The 22,258-nt window shown below is 46.4% G+C and overlaps 1 protein-coding gene across 2 annotated transcripts; it reads right to left on the bottom strand.

Annotated features, from left to right (window-relative positions):
- Window positions 1-9,464: 9,464 nt before the first annotated feature.
- On the bottom strand, window positions 9,465-18,398 carry LOC144732972 (zinc-binding protein A33-like). Of its 2 annotated transcripts, XM_078614641.1 has the most exons (7): window positions 17,943-18,397; window positions 17,689-17,837; window positions 17,440-17,535; window positions 16,426-16,659; window positions 15,454-15,476; window positions 13,521-13,633; window positions 9,465-11,025 (listed from the first exon to the last, which is right to left on the bottom strand). In XM_078614641.1, exons 1-7 carry the CDS (start codon window positions 18,214-18,216, stop codon window positions 10,478-10,480), a joined length of 1,437 nt encoding a protein of 478 aa, XP_078470767.1. In that variant the 5' UTR covers window positions 18,217-18,397; the 3' UTR covers window positions 9,465-10,477. The 2 variants fall into 2 exon arrangements, with proteins under 2 accessions (XP_078470767.1, XP_078470766.1); XM_078614640.1 differs by having other exon boundaries at window positions 17,689-18,398.
- Between the last annotated feature and the right edge of the window lie 3,860 nt (window positions 18,399-22,258).

Raw genomic sequence — 22,258 nt, 5'->3', positions numbered from 1 at the left:
ACGCACCCCTGATCCAAGTAGAACACAAGGAGCATTCCCGCACAAAAGCCATCATCTGTGCAACAACGGACAGGAACCAACCAGTGAGTTTGAAACAAACCTAACCTGTCATTTCAAAATCCCCTTTAACATTAACCATGGGACTCAGGGCATTCGAATTTTGAGAGCAAAAAAAAACTAGACACAAACGTCAAAAATCGCCGAATTGATTAATACAGTATATGCAGTATACGAAGTTCATACAGTCAATCAGTTGGCGCAATGCTCCATCCAGTCCCCACATGGCAACACACACAATCAATACTCCAGACAATCCGTACATAGTAAATAATCACAAGCAAGTACCCAAAAGTCCATACACTGTTAACAATTTCAAGCAAAGCTCCATACGGTCTGTACATTGGCAACAATGACGATCAAAGTTTCTGACAGTTACAAGTGACAATCACGAGCGAAACTCCATACAGTATACACAATAACAATGGCGATTTCGCAACACAACGATGTAACAACACGAGTCATTAACACGGCAACATACAGGATATCAACGGAGCTCGGGACACCAACAACGAATTAATCATTAACTACACCCAGAAGATACCGATCTCGACGCCGTAATTAACAACAACACTGTTACAAGCAGAAACCCGCATGGTCGCCGCGTCACTTTATCACGCACACAACCGGACGAACACGCTCCGCAAACCAGCGAGAAAAAAAAAACACCCGCGATCGCAACCCGGCACACGCAAGATGGGTGAAGTTATTATTATTTTTCTCGTGTCATGTCACGACTCGCCTGGCAAACTGTGAATATCGGAGGGCGGCAAGGTGGAGCACTGGGACGGCCCGAAGAATCTTGCATGGTGAATATGGCCTGCTCTTGCGAACCCCCATCCACAAGACGGGGGCGCCACCTGCACGTGTGGAACTCCCCATCCGCAGGCGTTGATGTCGGCGGGAGCGGCGCTTTGGCGGGAACAGCGCCCCGACCCGCCGCCGAAATGGCGGGAGCGGCGCTTTGGCGGGAACAGCGCCCCGACCGCCGCCGAAATGGCGGGAGCGGCGCTTTGGCGGGAACAGCGCCCCGACCCGCCGCCGAAATGGCGGGAGCGGCGCTTTGGCGGGAACAACGCCCCGACCCGCCGCCGAAATGGCGGGAGCGGCGCTTTGGCGGGAACAGCGCCCCGACCCGCCGCCGAAATGGCGGGAGCGGCGCTTTGGCGGGAACAGCGCCCCGACCCGCCGCCGAAATGGTGGGAGTGGCGTTTTGGCGGGAACAGCGCCCCGACCCGCCGCCGAAATGGCGGGAGCGGCGTTTTGGCGGGAACAGCGCCCCGACCCGCCGCCGAAATGGCGGGCCCACCGCGTGGCCCGCATACCCGGGCCTCCCCCGCCAGCCCCCGCAGCGACGATGGTGTCCTCTCCCCGCGGCTCCGTCGCTCCGTTCCCGATGGCGGCGAAGCAGCAGTGCGATGCAAGTCCCACCGCTCCGCGTGCAGCGCCATCTCTCTCTCTCTCTGTCACCGGGGCTGCCATCCCCGGGGCTGTCCGAAGGATGGTCGTCACACCGTCCCCGTCGTACGAAGGCATCCAGGTGAGTTTTATATTTGTTTTTCGTGTGCCCATTTTACTTCCCTAGGATAACACCTAGCAATATTTATTTTTCCACAACTTCTGACACCAAATGTAATGGGTTCGAATTAGGTGCACACACACGCAGCTTGGAGGCAACACTATTTATTAAACGGTAAGTAACATAATGCTGTACATGAGGTGGTGACCACCTTCCTCAACTCACTAACACTCTGGAACGCGACACAGACTGGACCAGGCAGGCAACGGCCTGCCTGGCCCAGGACGACGACTCGGGACTTGACGACCGATGATGTCTTCACTTCGGAGTACAGTACAACAGCCTCGCTCTGCGTTCACACCACGCTTATATCTGCTTTCCCGTGGCTGGCTCCGCCCCGGCGTGGCTGGCTCTCTTCAGGCCACGCCTTCCTTCCCAGGACACGCCTCACTTCCCCCACCTCTGGGAAGGTCCGGATCCCTCCACCACGTGACCCCCCAGACACCCCCCTTGGGGCCCCCAGGCACCCCCCTTGTGGCCCCCAGCCTTCGTACAGGCCGACACAGTAGTGACCGTTCTATGTCACTACACAAGTTTCAAAAAGTCTCGTCATGCATTCCATTAGCACTCAACAGCATAACGCAACCGATCATTTTAATTTGCAATTTTATTGAGGGACTGCGTGTTGTGTTGGTGAGGTCTGGGAGTCTTTTTGCTGTTTTGCTGTTTTGCCTAAACTTGGTCATTTATGTATTTATGTAATTAAAATTTAGATATTTTATAAGTGACTTGATGACCTTTCCTGTACTTTGTTTGCTGTTGTAACTTCCTGACTGGCCCCTACTGGACATCTGTGAAAAAGACCTTTTTAGGTCATCGGATTTCTTCAGGATAAATAAAGATTCTGATTCAATGATGAGAAAGGGCAACTGAGGTCCCATCCCACCCCGGTTTCTAAGACAGCTCGAATTGGTCTGAGACGCCGCCACTTCTTTCCCGTGGGGACTCGGGAGTCCGATCTCTACCCCTGAGCATCGCTACTCCTCAGCAGTCGACATAGCAAACATTATCGAGTTTTCTTCAGCACTGCCTGCCGCTCACGTGAACTAAAACCTCTAGGTCAGTGGTTCTGAACATTTACTGCAGCATTGCACCCCTTGTTTCTCAATCGCTAAAAGTAGTATAATGTTAATAAATACTTAGATTTAATAAAACAAAGTAGTTGTACTAACGTGCCCGTGCTTAATTTGTGTTTCGATTATTTTCTTTCTAGAACAATATGGCCATGTCTCGCACCCCCAGAAAGGGCATCTCGCACCCCCAGGGGGTGCGTGCAGCCCAGGTTAAGAGCCACTGCTCTAGTTTGAGATTTGTTTCCATGCAGAGCATAGGAATGTAAAGTAGAACCGGTCGGAGGGGTTTTAATTTGGTTGTGCGTGACAAAACAACTTTGAGTGACGATAGCGTAACCTTAAGAAAGCAAGACTGCTGTGTGATACTCAAAATGTGGTTGCTTTGATTACAGCACGAATTATTACATTTAGTGAATGTGCTATTCAGAAAACCGTCTGATGACAAATTGTTCTTGGAGGATTGACATACTATAGACGAAGCTTAGGCATGTGTACGTCAAAAACATTTAGTTGAATACAACAGCATTATTCACTCCGATCGAGTACATATAATTATCTCTATTAAAGTGAACAACATGATGTTATTTTACATATAACTTAAACATCATTGCAACATTAGTTTTAAACCTTCAGGGCGATGTATTTACAATAATTAGATAACACAACTGCTAATCCCGTTTATTGGATGTAAATTAGCATCTTGCGGATGGAGTGGTGGCCCAGTGGTACGCGCATTGCACTGCCAATCGGGCCACCTGAGATCAATATCTGGCCTCGTCTAACATCGTTCATCCCTCACCCAAATTCAACACCCGCATTGTTTATTTATGCTTTAATAATGTTTACAGTATTATCACAGACGACTGTGTGCAGGTTAACGCGTAATTTTTTTCACAGCCTCCTGTCATTCAAGGGCGGCTTTACAGGTTGATCTGCGAGTCTCGAATGGCTGAAGATGCCTGGGGCAATTCCGTTCAGCATTATCCCATTAAAACTCAGATAACACAAGAATACCGCAACACTATTGTTTTTATTAGGAAAATATATTACCTCGTCAAGCATTCTTTCCTTAGAAATAACGTTTAGTCTCTCAAATCAAGAGGAACTTTTGCCAGGCCAGTATAGTATCAAATGGGCATTTACTTATTTTGCTCATGGTAGTCAGCATACATTTTTTCTTCCAAATGGACTCTTTCAAGTTAAACCCTTGCCCCCAAAACTCGCTTTCCTCCTCCACCCAAGCAGTTGGGCTGTGAGCAGCTCAGCATCGTTGCCACTGCTCCTCACGTCCATTCTCATTGATGTATGCACACTCCTTCAATTATATATTTTAACTCGTGTGCCTAATTTTGGAGGTTTCTGTCACTCGTGGTTTTTTTGATAAAAAAGTATCTATTCTCCATTATTGATATTTCCCCTATACTTTATATTATATTCAATGGGTGGGGAGCCATAGTTGCGAATGAATAAATGTATCCAAACTGTACCAGGATTGTTCACCCGACGCTGGGGGGACGAGCCTTCACCCTGCCACCAGACGTCCGAAACGCGCCGAGTGTCTCTCAACTCCGTTGTCTGTACTAGACGCAACTATTCAGAATCGTCTTCCTATAACATTCACAAGTTAAGAAGGGGGGAAAACGGTTTGCTGACGTATTATTTCTTTATTGTATTTATTAATTCATATTATTATGCTATTCGTTGCACTTTATTTCGCTCAATCGGTGTTAGCCGCTGAGGTTGTGACGAGTTTATTTTTTCCATTCCTGTTGCTCTATGCCCCTCCATTCCCGTGCTGCTGTAATGTGCACTGATGCCTCCTTTAGTGAGGGCGATATTTGCACGTAAAGTGAAGATTTATTGATTGATCAAAAATGAAAAATGCAAGTCTCTTCATGGCGAGTAAATGTTTTGTTATTTGGACATATATGTTAAACCTTACCCTTTGCTCAAGAGTATCCTGACACTAATTAAATAACGTAACCATTATAATTGCTATCTCAGCTTCACTGTAACATAGACTGAAGGCTGCCACGTTAATTATTCAGTGCGCCCTGCGAATCGCTGCAGTGGAGTGGTAGCGCCCTCACGTGGCGCGCACCAACACCGTTCCAGGCACTGCTGGGTTCCAAACGATGTCTGGAAATGTTCACAATTCGTGACTCCGACTACAACTCTGGACCGGTGCTGGCAGTAAAACTATTACCCCCCGACATGCCCATCTACCCACCCCGAGATGCCCTCCTTTTCGTGAGAATCCCCAAGGTCACTTCAAACCCATCCCCCCCCCCACCAGCACCCTTCTCTCGCACCCCTCCCCACATTCTCACAGGACACGGCCTCCTGACCTACCCACGACTCCTGTGCGCTCCCCCATCCTCTCGCATTCCCCGTGATTTGCTGGTCTCTAATTGATTAGGGATGGGGTAGGCCGAGTACTCGCTGCTAGTTAGATGACAGTCAAATACCATTTAGTGATTCATTCATGCAGTCCATTATTACCGGTCAGTAAGGCCACTCACTCAATACAATACGTCATATTAGAGGCCTTTCTCGCTCAACGAGCGTTCTTCATAGGAAAATTTGCTAGACAAAGCAATTTGAATTTAGATCACCAATTTGTTCGCAAAACGAGCAATTGCTCGCATAACGAGCAGAGACCCATAGATCGAATGTGTTCTGTAGTGGCAGGTGGTGCGCCATAACCTGCAGCTGTTTGCTTACCAGCTGTTCTGTGTGCGCGAGATTCGCCATGTGGGGGAGTGGGGCCTCAAGTTGGAACTTTAATGGGTGGTAGGGAGCGGTGGGGGTGCTAATTATAAAAAAATGACAATTTGTATTTATCCCGTTTAAAAAGATGTTCAAGAGTGGAACATTTTAGGGCTGAAACGGAACTGAGACTTTAACATGAGAGTCCTTGGGAAAACGATGATCGCTTCACGAATCTTTGCTTAACGTTGAATGTATCACTCGTAAGGCGAGACACGGCTGTACGCTTGTCCGTCTGTCTGTAGGGTAACAGAAAAGAAAAAGAAACAGTTTGCCCAGGTAGTGAGTGGGAGGGGATTTTTGATGTCACGCTGTCTTGGGGAGAGGGAGGGGAGGGGTTGATTGGCCTCAGGTAGTGGTGAGGGGCTGATGACCTCAGAGACACTGGGCTGTGGGGGAGAGGAGTACCGGCAAGATTGGGGTGATGTTGTGAGTAGGGGGGGGTGACGCAACATTGGGGAGTTGGTGCAGAGGAGTGATGAAGTCACACTTGATTGGGGTGCATTGGTGAGGAGGGGGGGGTGTGATATCACGCGAGACGTGTGAGGTGGACAGGGAGTGATGACGTCAAGAGACGCGGGAGTGGTGAGAGGGGGTGGGTTATGATGTCACGTGATGTTGGTGAGGCATAGGAGAGGGATTGATGATGTGGTACCACGACCTCCCACCCTGAGCACACGCACACATGCAGCACTTGCACCCACGTAGAGTCCTGGCGGGGGATTGCCTGGCACATCGGATTTTAATCTGAATGGGCCCTTAGAGGGGGTGTCCCACGGTTGCTCAGTGCCAGGAGATTGGCCGACCCTCACAGGACAGGTTACATTAAATTGGCTGAAAATGTTATGGGCACAGAATGAAAAGGTTGACTGGGCCAACCGCAATGAATTATTCACGACATTGGGAGAGGCGGAGCGTGGGATATTAGGCAGAAAGGACAGACCAGTAGGTGAGATTTCGATTTAAAGCTTTCGTGACTGCAGGGATTCATCTTCTTGGTTTATTTTTATTATTTTATTACTTCCCTTCTACGTGACTTTACCGAAAAAACCAAGAAGACAGTAGGTGAGAATTAATGAGCACGGGAGAACAATGGGTGAGCGGAGCAACAGCACACTCCGTGGCACTCCATGTAGACGGCGCATGTAAGCGCACGATTGGCTGAGTGGTACGACGTCACCCTGGGCCTTTTAAGTTAAGGGAATAAAAACAGTAGCCGGGGACGATTTTAGTTCAGTGGCCGTCAAGACCCACTCCCTGCCGTCCTGCCTCCTCGAGCCGCTCACAATATCCGTGTGATGCCAGCGAGTGCTGCTACGATAGGTAAAGTTTTATCTTGTACTTCTCCCTCCGACTCTCACAGCGTCCGTGCGATGCCGTGAGAACAGCTTCAAGGTACGTGGTAGGACGCTTGAATGACTCGGTTCGTAGGCAGGGTCAGGCTAAGCTCGCAAGATATTCCCCCTCCAGGTAGTGTGTATTTGCGCCGTTAATAAACGTTAGTACAGAGTATCGGTGCAGTGTGATCTCTGTGTGTGTGGGTAGAACATCGGCGTGGTGTCTGCAATTTGTGTGGTGCGACGGTGCGGGGGGGGGGTGTGCACGAGAGAATGAGCGTAGATCTACAGCGTGTGCGCAGGTGCTGAGAGGAGATCGCTGCAGGCGTGGCTGCGGTCGTGCCGCAGTACCCCGCATTAGGGTGAGTGACGATGTGCGCGGGAGAGCGATCACAGGGCTGCAGCGTCGGTGTGGTGTTGGTAAATTTGAGTGTGTGTGCGAGGCGCGCGCGTGTATTAAAACATAGACGGCCGTGTACGAGCAGCCGTGCCGCGCGAGTATTAGGGTGGGTGCGGGGTGTGTTAAACCCGCTCGCCGACGCTCGCGCGTGTTTACGCCGCCGCCGCAGCGTTAGCGTGTGTGTGGGATAACCCCGTGCGGTGGTGAGCCAGCCAGTGAGCTATGTCCATCAGAGAGGGCGCTGGCGCGGGGGGGGGGCGATCACCCGATCGGCGGGGGCCCGGCGAGAGGCGACCGACGAGGGGGAGGAGGGAGTGGAGGGGGCAAACGTTGCACCCTACCTGCCCGGCGAGGGCGGTGCGGCGGACGTCGGCCCCCACAATAGCACGTACTTATTCGTTACCCTTTTACCGCAGTTCTACGTGCTCCTGCTAGTGTTGTTATTGTTGCACCACGGTGGCGAGATGTTAGCTACCTCGCCTGGTATACAGGCAGGTCGTGGGTTCGATCCCGACCCTGATGCTGTATATTTGGAGTTTGCATGTTCTCCTCGTGGTCGTGTGGAATTTTCTCCGGAACCTCCGGTTTTTCCTTCGCATTTAGACTTATTCTTTGGTTCTTTCGGTTAAGTCACGTCTAAAGATAAAATAATAAATTAAATAATAGCATATTACGACGTTTCGATTGCAACACAAGCAATCATCATCAGGCATAAAAGAAATAGCAACAAAAATCTAACTAGAAAACTATAGACAGACATACAAGCAGACAGACATCACAAGGACACAGAGAGAGAACACATATCGGCACAAAGAGAGAGGTCGTTTCTGTGACGGGGCCTTAAATATAGAGAGGGGGGCGGGGGCGGAGAGAGGGAGGGGGCAGAGAAAAAATTAGCATATCAATGCGTGGACGACAACGTGATGCTGCAAGTAAGATTACGACGCGGCACGGCACGCAAGCTTGAAAATCAGGAGAAAGACACACTAAAATTAAATAACCTAGTAAAGTATCGAAATGTAATGCAACACAGAGAGTCGGTCAACACACAATTAATGCATAGCCCGGTTGATTACGTATTTCAAAGATTGCTAAGTTAGAATTAAGTGTGAAAATTCCAAAGAGAGGACCCAGGCAGAGAGAACAGACAGAGGTAAGCAAGATGACGACGTGTTACGGTACGCAAGCTTGAAAATTAGGAGAAAGGCACACTAAAATTAAATAACCTAGTAAAATATCGAAATGTAATGTAATGCAACACAGAGAGTCGGTCAACACACAATTAACTTATAGCCCGGTTGATTACGTATTTCAAAGATTGCTAAGTTAGAATTTAAGTGTGAAAATTCCAAAGAGAGGACACAGGTAGAGAGAACAAATAGCCAGAGAGAGAGAGAAAAAAGATAAGCTTAAAACTTCCCCGTAGAAGTGGTTCAATCTTAATTTTGGAGCTTTCGTGACTGCAGGAATTATTATTTGGTTCTTTCGGTTAAGTCACGTCTATCTTTAAACGTGACTTAACCGAAAGAACGTCTATCTTTAGACGTGACTTAACCGAAAGAACCAAAGAATAATTCCTGCAGTCACGAAAGCTCCAAAATTAAGATTGCATTTAGACTTTTTGGCGGCTATGCATTTTCACGTGATAAGCCACTTCGTTTAGCTATCATTTGGTCAGGTCGCTTCTGAAAAACAGCTATATAGCTCAGTGAGCCTTACCTTGTAAAATAAAAATAGTAATTGTTTTATTTCACAATTTAAACATCTCTTTGTGTTAAGTGTATATGTGGATCTGTCCTATGCTGCCATCTAATGGTAAAATAATACAACTGCGATTTTTACCGCTATAAATACCATCAGGGGATTGATGTGGATGTTGGTTGCTTTGGAGCAGAGGTCGCAACCGGGTACCCGATACCCGGCTACCCGTACCCGTTTGCGACCCTGGTGCGGCCGGGTACGGGTAGACCGTGAGTCCCTGGTGAGTAACTGTTTGTCACTCATTTCCCAACGTCTTGTCTCTTCTCACAATTTAAGTTCCTAGAATCAACCCACCCGCGCCTGCAACATGGCTTCATCCCAGAGGTCTAAATCAGGTACCCGATACCCGTACCCTACCCGGCCGGGTACGGGTAGGGTACGGCCGGGTATGGGTACGGGTACCCGTTTGCGAATCTGGTGCGGCCGGGTACGGGTAAGGAATCAAAACCCGTTTGCGACCTCTGCTTTGGAGACACGAACCACACAGATGAAATTCGATTATTTATTTATTTCACAACCCCCCACGCATGTAACATTTAAAATGCTTTGGTGGCCACTCATCTAAGTACTGACTGGCCTCAAACCTGCTTGACTTCTAGGTTTGTTGACTGGGTCCTTTAAGTAACATTTTTTTTCAGACAACCAACTAAGTCAGGATTATCAACAGTTTAGTGAAAACTGAGGACGCGAGTTTGCCACTTTATTCTTGAACGTATTTTAAAAACTGTAAAATACAAACATATTATTTTCATTTCATTGAAAATATTAATATTATATATGATTACACTATTTTTTTACCCCCGAATTTGCTGAGCGTCATTATCCTCTGCTGCCCTCATTCCCATGCATCCATACAATTGACTCCCTACCAAAATCCAAGTCAAGGGCTCAATATCTTCCTTGTCTTCTTCACATAAGCCTGCTCGTTGTATACAAATATGTCGGCTGTTTCTGCACAGATGCGTAAACATTTAGATGCTCAACAAATCCATGCTGAATTGGATATTTTTGTGAAAATATATCCATAAGGAAATGTCATTTTACCTCTTAATCCTTAGTCAGGGCAGACATTTTATAAGTTAATTAATGTCACTCAATACCATGAGTAAAGTGTCAGTGAATTTAGCCCAATTAAGTGATTAGTGATCGGGCTGACACCATCCACTTACTATACTTGAGAATTCAGATTAATAAATGGATGATGACACCAATAGCAGGGACAGACTAAGACTAAGATTTTACGCCAATATTTATTTTAATCACAATAAACCCAAGAAACAAATTGATTCCCAAGAAACAAAGACAGAAACACCAGATACCAATACAAAAGCAACTTAATTTGTTACAGCAATCAAAAGTGAAAGGGGCATTCCGGTCAAACCCATTTGTCGTTACGGTCACTGCCTGTTTTTATCCCTGAGCTGTAAACTAGGGCTGCGATTATTCATAGGGTTTATACCGGTCCTGGTTTTTATAGTTTCCACATCCACATTCCTCTCGGTCAAGACACATGGCTCAGATCCACAATTGTCACTGCGTTACCATCCTTACCCCAAACTGCCAGCCCAGGATAGATAGACTGAGCAAAGTTTTGGTGAAACGAGTGTAACAGAGCCATGGAGTCGGCGCTGTAAAACGACAGGAGCCCTGCGTCCCAGTCCAGATGAACCCCAACTCTCTGGGGAGGCTCCGGCACCAACAGTGAGGTCCCTCCCCCTCCATGGCGCATTGAGTATCTGTTGTTATTTTTTCTTAAACTCCAAGACTCTTTGTTCCCTCCCAGGGAGCAGGCTTCACTACTCCCTTTCCGTGGGGTCGTCTCGTAGGCGACTCCAACCCGCCAAGACCCCGAGCCCCCCACATCCACCTCCCAGTAGTGCTGGCCCGATGAGAAGCTCTCAGAGCACAGGGCTTGTGGCCATGAATCAAACCGGTGTGGGTGATGGGGACGCGCCTGGGAGACATTGGTCCACGTGACCGTCCTGAGATCCGAGGATACCTGGACATCGTTATTGACTGAGTTTATATCCAGAGTTGGTGCGTGTCCATCTGTAGTAATGACAGTAAAATATGCATAATAGTGATAATAAATATATAATAATACAACAAGTAGTATAACAATAAGTGTAAAAATAATTTCTTACTAATTAACGAGTTGGAGCTGCAGTTTAAATATCTAGCCACAGAAACGCCCCGTATTCAAACGGAAAGTCATTCAATTCGTCAGGCGGCTCGCGATAATTAGATGGTTAATAGGTTATACATCACATCCACCCTTACATATGTATAGTAATGAGTATGGACCATCATAAAACATGTGTACTGATCGCCCCCTACTTCAGAAACTTGGCAGAGCTCTCCTGAAACAAGCCATGAGACTCAAGGAGGCTTTCCAGGCTAAACAAGCCAAATACAAATAAGAATAAAAACATAATATGAATAAAGTATCTAATGACATGTGCAGTAGAAATAGAAATATTCACAATCCAAAAATCTGTGAATCCCCGCAATCCACAACCACTCCACAAGCTGGGAAATTACATCTCGGTTTTTTTTCTTAAAATGTCTAAATGTAGACACATTTTGCATATTTGCTCCAGTTGGTTCTCAGAAACTAACATTACTAATGTTAATAATAGAACAGCATTTCTTTATATAATATGTATAGTAACATCATCCAATAGTAATATACATTTATAATGTTATGGATTTACAACTCCTTGTCAATCCACTACTGGATAAAGACCGCGCTACACTGTTAGTTAATGTGGTTGCTTGATCAAACTTTACCATACCCAACACATTCATCAATAGTCCTTCTCCAGAGCTTCACTCTTCCTACCCCACTAATTTCTCATGTAATAATGCGCGAGTATTGTTCGGTGTATGTGAATAATCGGACTGTAGTCATCTTATTCTTGGTTCTTTCGGTAAAGTCACGTAGAAGGGAAATAATAAAAGAATAAAAATAAAACAATAAAATTCTCACAACGTTTCGATTGCAACACAAGCAATCATCATCAGATGTTTGGATTGCAACACAAGCAATCATCATCAGATGCAACACAAGCAATCATCATCAGATGATGATTGCGTGTGTTGCAATCGAAACGTCGTGATAATTTTATTGTTTTTATTTGTATTATTTTATTATTTCCCTTCTACGTGACTTTACGGAAAGAACCAATAATATGAATCCCTGCAGTCACGAAAGCTTTAAATCGAAATGTAGTCATCTTATTCTTTATTATCCGAGAGCGATTTTAGTCGCCGCAGCCCTACCTGTGTACCACCCACCACGAGATGCTGCTGCCGTGCACGAACACTCGTAGACCTTTTACAACCCTCGCCACTACTCAAACAAGCCCAACCTGTGTCTGAAGGACGAAACAGGATGGGGAGGGGCCCTAAGATGAAGGAGGCTGGGCCTAAGCAGCTGGGGATGGAGGGCAAATCAGGAAGGGTGAACGAGACATTCTAAAAAAGTGATCTCCAATTTAAACAGGAAGCCCAAAAAACTGCAAACCCACAAAATCATAATATGACAACTTAAAAGAAAAAAAATCCACATATAGAGGAGTGCTTCGACTGTTAACTTCCCTATTGACTTGAGGAAAAATGAAAGCAGAACATCAAACCAGTGTAACTGGCAGAGAAAATGATATGGTGTAGTGTGGCCAAAGGCCAATTCGTTTAATTTACTTGCAGAATGAGCTTGTGATTGAGTAGTGATGTTGCGGTTTGTGCACTGCAAGATGAATTTTGCAGTTTGATTCCCCGCCACGGCTGAAATGAGTGGCCAATTATATTAAGTATTCCTAGGCATGTCCTTCACCAACCTACACTGGCGAGTGTGGTAAGGTTCGCTAAATCAATCAGCTGTCTGAAACGGCATAATACAGCCTTCATTCAGCAATGGATTGATGAAGAGCTGTACATTTGTTATGTTGCCCCCTGAGTTCTGCTTTTGAAGGTTGATGTGCTGTGATGCAATTGCTTTCAGCATCCATCTCGCTCTCCTTTTTATTTCAATAGTTTAATACCAATGCGCACAAATTGCTCAAGTTCTGCTGTGTGAGAGTTGCATGCCTTTACAATAACCACGTTATCTTGTTTTGCATATCTGCAACACGTGCCATTTGTTTGGCTTACGTTTAACTTAATTCCAACTCAGCAGCCATTATTATCACAACATAAACATGTTCTCCCTACGATAAGCGCCACAAGAGGGCTAATGAATGCGATATGAACGTTATTGATTTACAGCTTACAAAGTTACATTTTGCATTCAAGCAACGAATGTCTCCGTGCTTTTTGCACCTCTTGTCGTTTGAGGACCAAGTCAGTGCCATTTACAATATTTCATTCTGTGCCCTTGGACCTGTTGCTCTGATTGAATTTGTCATAGTTTTCCCTTGCAAAAGCAGAAATTCCAAATGCGTTCACACCTGATTTTACGAAGACATCGGCCTACCTAGTAGTACTATCTTAACCACTCTGATTGTAATGAAAGCGGGAAAAAAGAGTGCAGGAGAAAGACCTACACAAAACAGCCAGGAGATTCGTTTTGATGCCTCCAACTGAGATGACCTTTGCCAAGTCCAGGTGACAAGAGACTGGACCAGAATCATCCTGAGTCTCCTCAGAAACCGAGCTCCTGCACTCACAGCACAAGACACACCGAGTCTAACAAGGGACCACTTGAAAGAGGATTTAAGATTATCAAAACAACAACATCCACTCTTCGCCATTAAATTGGTGGAGATGGCACCATGGACTTGTGCCAGGCTAGAAATATCTTGAGGCCACGTGAAGTGTCGAAGGCTTGCTGGCAGCTCATGCAACAAATCCAGTTGCCATGGCTTGCGAACAGAGATTACTGGTCGATGCACCACGTCTGATCATGACTCTCAACTTTCTGCATTTAATCCGCCCTGCACTCCACTCGGTGTTGTGAGCATCGCTCCTCCGCCCTCCATTCTTGCTGGAAGGCGAATGCCTCCAACTTCCCTGTAGTATCCTTCATAAGCCTTGTCCACAGAAGCCGATTTTGACACTGCTGGCCACGGTCATCATCAAGTCAAATCAGCTCCACAACCATCTGTGCCGCATCTGCCCATTTTTTCTCTAGCCCTTGCCAGGGCCGATTATCCCCCTCTATCCAGCCAAACATAAATTGCTTGGGAATGCAATAGCTGGCCATGTAGGCTACATGACCCAATCAATATACCCTCCCCTCACCTATCTGGGTATTTTGTGTCATCAATCACTCTCCACCCCATCAACTCCGTATTGCTGATGGGGCAGTTCTGGATAGAGTAAAAAGGTATCCATACCTAGGCAGTGTGCTTATAACCAGCTCTGGATTGACAGCAAAGGTTTCACTCCGAATCAGTTGAGCAGTGGTAACTTTTCATCGGCTGCATGAGGTTGTGTAGAAGCTACCTGGTCTGTCACCCCACTCAAAACTTTGGTTATTTTCGGCTAGAATAATGCCCTCCCTTTTCTATGCTTGCAGAAAGTGGACCCCACCCTATTGGAACTTCTTTCAAAGGTAAGAAAAATCCCAGCAGGCCTGCCTACTATCCATCCTTGGTTTAACCATACTGGATTGTGTGAAGAGCTCACAAATCCTTGAAAGATCTGGACATAGGCCCATTGGTGAGCTCCTCTGGTAGGCAAGGATGCATTAGCTGGGCCATGTAGCCCGCATGCCCAGCCACTGCATGCCAAAACAGCTTTTGTTCGGGTCAATAGAGGGGAATAAATGGGCACAGAACGGGCTAGAGAAGAGATGGAATGATGTGGTACAAGATGATATGGAGCTGAGTAGACTTTCCAATGACTGGTACCAGCAGTGTCAAGATCGGCCTCTGTAGAGGAAGCTCGTGAAGGATGCTACTGGGCAGTTGAAGGCAGTCATCCTCCAACAAGAACGGACGGCAGAGGAGTGTCACTCACAACAATGACCGAAGCGCCAGGTACAAAAACACAGCAAGTTGACACAGTAGGGGGCACAGGTGGTGCACTTGCCAGTCATCTAAGTCAGTCAATCCATGGAACCTGGGTCTGTCCCTTCACCTCCTGCCAGCAGACGTTTGACGCTTTACATGGCCTTAAAATGCACATAGCTTGGCACAAGCGCTGTGGTGACATCACCGCCACTTCGTGGCAAATGGCGATTGTTGTGGTTTTTGTGTATCTATGCCTTTCGTGTGTTAGTGAGTAAGCATGATAGTGTTAGTTTCTCTGTGTTAAGAAAACAAATATTTGACTGATAGCATTAGTTATGTTTTTATACACACACAGTATGGGACGCACATCGTATCATGAGGGTCCGGGCCTCTTAGAGACAGCATAAGACACACAGCATCGAATGCATAAGTTACATTTAGAAGGAAAAAAACATCACGATCATTCACTGATTAGTTCACCACGGTAGGCAGTGTTAGAGTTTGAGTCTGGGTTGGTACTGACCTGAGCTTCTCATGCATGGGATGCTGAAAACACAAACCCACATTTTACATTAAAATGTACATCCAAAGCAGTTGTCCCACCTTCACAGTTATCTGCTGTTAATCCGTATTTAGAGACATCAGCAATTATTTAAACAAAACTCTTCAAACACAGAATCGTGAAATATAGGACGTCTTTCACTGGACACTGACAGGCCTTGAGAGCTGACAAAACCACTCTTAAAACATGGTTAAATAACGCTTAATTACTCTAGTATTTGAGCTGCCATTACATAATGTTTTACCAGACATGATTTAGAATTAGTTTTGTTGAGTCAGATCGTGTGGATATACTATCAATTAGAGTTAAATCAAATCATCACTGCGACAAAAATGGAAATTCATTTTTTTTACCAGCCAGTTGCGTTGAAAACAAAGCAAATTTTGAAAATACATGTGATGTTTCACTGGAAATTACAATCAGTAAAATTCTGTATGAACATTTGTTCAGATCTCGAGTGTATTTGGGTCCTGATCTTGGTCATTAAGGATGTGCACTGACAGCCATGAAGTTGAACCGGATTTAATCATGAGAATGAATTGCAAATTGATTGGTTATAATTTACAGATGTATTAAACATCTCCAGTAGTTGCATCATGAGGCCTCCTTTGCCAGTACCAAAATATAATAATAGGGTTTTTCCCCTTTTTTCTGGCGACAAAACTGAAACCTTTTGCAAGGAATCATGTTTACATTAACCACAATACTTGCAGTCAAAATGCAAACAAAAAAACAACACTCTGATAATTTATGCATTGTCCTTGAAACTGATTGCTCCACACTGGCTAAACGGGATCATCCATGTAACAAAGAAAGTAACCCTGATCTTAAATTGATAGACATCATATCAGTCTCAAAAAGTGTCGAGTATCACCTAGTGATATACAGAAAAAAGCTGTAGTAATTGGTGTGAGTAAACAGCAGTTCAGTCACCTGGAGGAAGGAAAGTGGGTCCTGCACATTGATTGCGGAGAGTAGCTCGGTGATTTCCTGATCCAGGTCCCGTGCTCTGTTCTCGTAGCGAGCGATGTCCGCCTGGATGCGGGACAGCACGGAGCGGCCCTCCTCGTCCACGCGCTCCAGCGCCTCCCTCTCCTCCTCCCTCAACTGCTCCCTCCTGCGCTCAAACTCTCGGCGGATCCGCTCCTTGGTCCCACGCAGAGATTCCTATACAGACAGAAATTATGATGCATTGTTGAATCACGAATAACAATGCCACGTCGCATTATTCAGCTAATAATTATTACCATACTTCTAGACTCTGAACATGGAGGTGGGTCTTGATTTTAAGCTTTCGTGACTACAGAAATCCATACTCCTTGGTTCTTTCGGTAAAGCCACTTAGGTATAAAATAAAATAAATCATGACGTTTCGGCCGCAACACAAGCGGCCGTCCTCACGACTCGATCATGTGAGCCTTCTTGTCTCGTAGTCTGTTAAAAGCTCTAACAGATGTGTGAATATCCTCCCCATAGAGGCAGTTCAATCTCGATTTTAAGCTTTCGCCTCTACGGGGAGGGTTTTCACACATCTGTTAGAGCTTTAAACAGACTATTAGTTAAAAAGGTTCACATAATCGAGTCCTGAGGATGGCCGCCTGTGTTGCGGCCGGAAACATTGTGATTTATTTTATTTTATACCAACGTATTTATTGAGAAACGGGAATGCATGGCAGCAGCTTATTCAGCCACGTCTTCCCCAGCAGATGTGCACATGCGTCATGTGTGGCTTCTCATTAGAAATTGTGTGGTGGGAACCCAGAACTGGCGCATTACCGCATTTTGCTTTTGTGTTTCAAATCTCAATTGTCCACCTGCACGCATTCACACTTTAGATGAGAAAACTGTCTCTGATCTGAACAGACACGCAGCTGTGTGTCTCCCTCTGTACCTGCACCTCTCTATGTCTCTATCAGTAGCTGCACGTGTCTGTGTCTCTCTCTGTACCTGCGTACGTGCATAGGTGCCCCTGAGCTGCTGTGTCCATGATGCCACCTTCTCCTTGTTCTTCTCTCTCTTTGTCTTCTCCAGGCAGATAATTTCCTGTGTGGGGAAGGTGAAAACACTGCTCAGTATCCTCATCTATAGAGACATTTCGTGCCAATCGGTTCTAACCTCGCTGAAAAGTCCCGTTTAGCTCTGATGAAACCCAAGCTGTTGTAACGATATGGATTGCAGCTGAAAATGACACTTCACCTGTTTTGTCTGTTGTGCTGTCTCCACTGCGATGACCTTGTGTCCGGAGTGGTCTCCTGCAATGGTGCAGACTGTGCAGGCCAGGCTCCCGTCTTGTTCACAATAGAAATTGAGTTGCTCCTTTCTGTGCTCCTGGCACATTTGATCCTCTAGGTTCACAATGCAATACATCAAGACAACGTTATTTAGCCCTGGATTTTCCAAGCGACACTGAAATTTCCTTGCACAGTAGGTCTTCACTGCAGGAGTCTTACCGTCACACATGGTTATCGTGGCCATCCTGTCTCCAACTCTGAGCTGCTCCGCCAGATTGGAGAGCGCCACATTCCTCCTCAGCTGGGGTCGCACCGGGAAGGTCTCTCGGCACTGCGGGCAGCTGAAGCTGTTCACTGTCTCCCAGGCAGTCTCCAGACACCGCACGCAGAATGAGTGTCCACAGCTCAGCGTGCAGGGGCACACGAACGTGTCCAGGCAGACGGGACAGTGCAGCTCACTGTCTGCACTCTCATTGGGAGTTGCACTTGCCATTTTGGAGACCCAGGTCTCTCATAAATGAGACTGTCCTGACCTGTTGTGTTCTCACCGGTTTAAACAAAATCAAATACAAATTTGATCTTCTGTGGCTTCACGCAAAGAGAGTTTCTGACTGTGGCTCAGAGAGACGCTGAACCAATAATGATCATGGCGACGGTGAAAGAGGAAGTAAAATAATTTCAAGTTCGTCATTGACATCACGAGACACACCCTTGAATGTGACCTGTGGCCTCGATGCATATAACAATATGTAGTGAAGGAATCTATTCTTCAAAAACATCCATCAAAAAAATAATAGTATTGTTCATATACATCAGAAATACTCAGCTGTGATGGCTCTGTTGTGAGATGACATCGATATAACAGGACCCTGCGGGGTGGGCTGGTAGGAATAATACTTAGTACCGGTACAGGGATATCGACCGGGTATAGAGGAGTTAAAGAAAAAATTACTGTATTCTAGTGTAACGTTAATTAAAAGTGTTTGTTTTGACAAGAAACGCTGTGAGATTTAAAGACTCGTAGTCTTTCATTTCCAAACGATCACATCTGAGATTAATTGACCTTAGATGGGGAAACTCGAATGCATTTACTAGTATAAAGGTGAAATAAAATAGAGGGAATAAACGGCACCTTGGTGCATTTTATGTCGTCTACATAGAGTTGAATAGACGGGCGTTTGGCATATTCATATAACAGTACTACATTGAGCAGTGTTTGTTTGGCACTTCGAGCTTTTATTCGCGCGCACGACATGGATACCGAAAACAACCACGACTTTGAAGACCCCAATGGTTGTCTGGACGCCCACGTTGAAAAGATGCTTGCTGAAACAGAGACCGCATTTGCTGCTGGAACCCTTTACAAACTCGCAGTGAAAAGCGTCGTTTCCATGGACCCAGAACCAACCGCAGTTGGTGCTGCTATAACGGTAGCATCGCCACCAAACATGCAGCCAGCAGCTAAATAATCAAAGATTGCAGCACAAGTAGAAATACTTGCGTGTGAATACGATGTAGTGAACACGACAGAGATGTAGTGAACACGGCAGAGATGTGGTGAACACGGCAGAGATGTGGTGAACACGGCAGAGATGTGGTGAACACGGCAGAGATGTGGTGAACACGGCAGAGATGTGGTGAACACGGCAGAGATGTGGTGAACACGGCAGAGATGTGGTGAACACGGCAGAGATGTGGTGAACACGGCAGAGATGTAGTGAACACGGCAGAGATGTAGTGAACACAGCAGATGTAGTGAACACAGCAGATGTAGTGAACACAACAGATGTAGTGAACACGGCAGAGATGTAGTGAACACGGCAGAGATGTAGTGAACACGGCAGAGATGTAGTGAACACGACAGAGATGTAGTGAACACGGCAGAGATGTGGTGAACACGACAGATATGTGGTGAACACGGCAGAGATGTAGTGAACACGACAGAGATGTAGAGATGATAGTGAACACGACAGAGATATAGTGAACACGACAGAGATGTAGAGATGATAGTGAACACGGCAGAGATGTAGTGAACACAGCAGATGTAGTGAACACGGCAGAGATGTGGTGAACACGGCAGAGATGTGGTGAACACGACAGAGATGTGGTGAACACGGCAGAGATGTGGTGAACACGGCAGAGATGTAGTGAACACGACAGAGATATATTGAACACGACAGAGATGTAGTGAACACGGTAGAACTATAAGCGAGTGAATAGCAGCAGCAACGAGGCCTCTCGCTGCCTCTGCTCTGCCGCTGCCGGGCTGCAGATTCAGCCGAGTCAGGCACCACTGCCAATATGCACAACAACAACAATAAACGTGCTGCGTTTCATCTCTGTGTTAATAAGCCTCCCGCACTAGGCCTCGCGAAGCCTGCCGCACTAGGCCTCGCGCCGTGCTTTTCGTGCACAAATAAGGCGATTAAATGTATCTCGTCTCTGTGTTAATAAATGTTTCTTGTCTCTGTGTTAAAAAAACGTCCTGCATTTCAGTAAAGTAATTTTTTTTAAAATAAACGTGCTGCGTTTCATCTCTGTGTTAATAAGCCTGCCGCACTAGGCCTCGCGAAGCCTGCCGCACTAGGCCTCGCGCCGTGCTTTTCGTGCACAAATAAGGCGATTAAATGTATCTCGTCTCTGTGTTAATAAATGTTTCTTGTCTCTGTGTTATAAAAACGTGCTGCGTTTCAGTAAAGTTATTTTTTTTTAATAAACGTGCTGCGTTTCATCTCTGTGTTAATAAGCCTGCCGCACTAGGCCTCGCAAAGCCTGCCGCACTAGGCCTCGCGCCGTGCTTTTCGTGCACAAATAAGGCGATTAAATGTATCTCGTCTCTGTGTTAATAAATGTTTCTTGTCTCTGTGTTAAAAAAACGTGCTGCGTTTCAGTAAAGTAATTTTTTAAATAAACGTGCTGCGTTTCAGTAAAGTAATTTTGAAGCGAAGTTTAAAGTTTTGCCGTGATGCGCCGGAAGCGACGGCCATCTTGTTTAATTCACAGATCGCAGGGGGAGCGGGCGGCCATCTTGTTGGACAGGGTCATGCCAAGTGTTTGCAGTAGGGAGCGATGTCGATACACGGACGGACGGACGGACAAACGCGGACGGACGGACGGACAAACGCGGAAGGACGGACGGACAAACGCGGACGGACGGACGGACGGACACATTAATCTATTGGTGGTCTGGTCCACTTCGTTCCTACCAGTATAAACTCATCCTTCCACAAGCTTAGGGCGTGGTGTCTGTGCCGTTAGCGCTGCGCTACGAACCCGGCAAAGACCCGAGTTCGATTCCTGCTCACAGTTACCACCACCAGTGACAGCAATTATTTGAACCGGTTTTTGGCCTCCCCTAGGTCGACTCAGCCTCAAATGAATTTACCTCCTGCAGTGTGTCATAAACATCGCCACAAAGGATACAAAGGTGGCCGAGCGAGGTGCTACAGCCCACCCACCCCATCGTGTGCCGTGCCGGCCTTCAAAGGCGCTGCTGCTACTCACTACCTGCACTTGCCCTACAGTTTGTTAAGGGTACATGGTGGATCTTTGTGTAATCTGTTTGCCTATATTGTATAGTCTGTGTGTGAACAGCCTCTGCCTATGTGTGTCTATGTGGTAGACGTACTGTCAATGTTTCTGTGCGTCTCTAGTCTGTGTATATATACACAGTGTTGTTTGTGTTTCAAAAATCTGAAGTTTGGTAATGTGATTGGCAACATGAAAGTTAAACTATCATGTGCCTCGCTACGTTATCCATTACTGTACATGTTTTAATTTTCAAGTTAGATTCTATTTTACCCGCTGATAACTCAAGCGACTACAAATCTCAAAATTGATCGAGGGTAATTATTTCACTGGTCAGTAAACAGACGTGGAGAACACATTCCTGCGGAGAGAGCTGGTAGGAACGTTGGGTTGCTCGGTCAATGGCCAGGGTCAACAGCGGCGTGGTGTATTCCGCAAATATGCCCGACTGTGAGGGCGGGCACAAGCCGGCGTGAGTAGGTTAAACGTTGAGTTTTATACGGGCACCACGGGATGACCAGCTCCTCCCCACCCAGCCCCACCTCTCCCACCCCCCACCCAGCCCCACCCTCCCCACCCTCCCCTCCCCACCCAGCCCCTCCCCTCCCATTTTTGTATGCACGACGGACGGACGGACACAATAATCCCCTGTGGACTGGTGTAACCAGGAGGTTCCTACCAGTATATGTCAAATACTATACAGTTGCAAGTAAAGTTATCACTACATTGCAGAGAAAGTACATTTTCTATTCCAGTCCCTTTCCTAATAATGATCCCTGTTTCACACCTTTCAGCCTTGTCAACGTTTGAAGTGCACAACGCAACGCTTCGACAGCAGAACGAGAATCTGGGGCGGAGAAGAGCGAAGCTGCAAGAGGAAAACACGACGCTGCGTGCAGGGATGGAGGTGACTCGTCAGGAGTTTGTGGCGATGCATACGGAGACGATGCTACAAGAGCGAGCGATGTGGCCACATGAGATGCTGCGTCAAGGAAATGAGAGGCTGC

The sequence above is a fragment of the Lampetra planeri genome, chromosome 45 (genome assembly GCF_965212315.1).
Source record: "Lampetra planeri chromosome 45, kcLamPlan1.2.h2, whole genome shotgun sequence".
Lineage (NCBI taxonomy): Eukaryota > Metazoa > Chordata > Hyperoartia > Petromyzontiformes > Petromyzontidae > Lampetra > Lampetra planeri.
The sequence above is the reverse complement of the archived record's forward strand: the minus strand, read 5'-3'. Positions and strand labels throughout refer to the sequence as shown.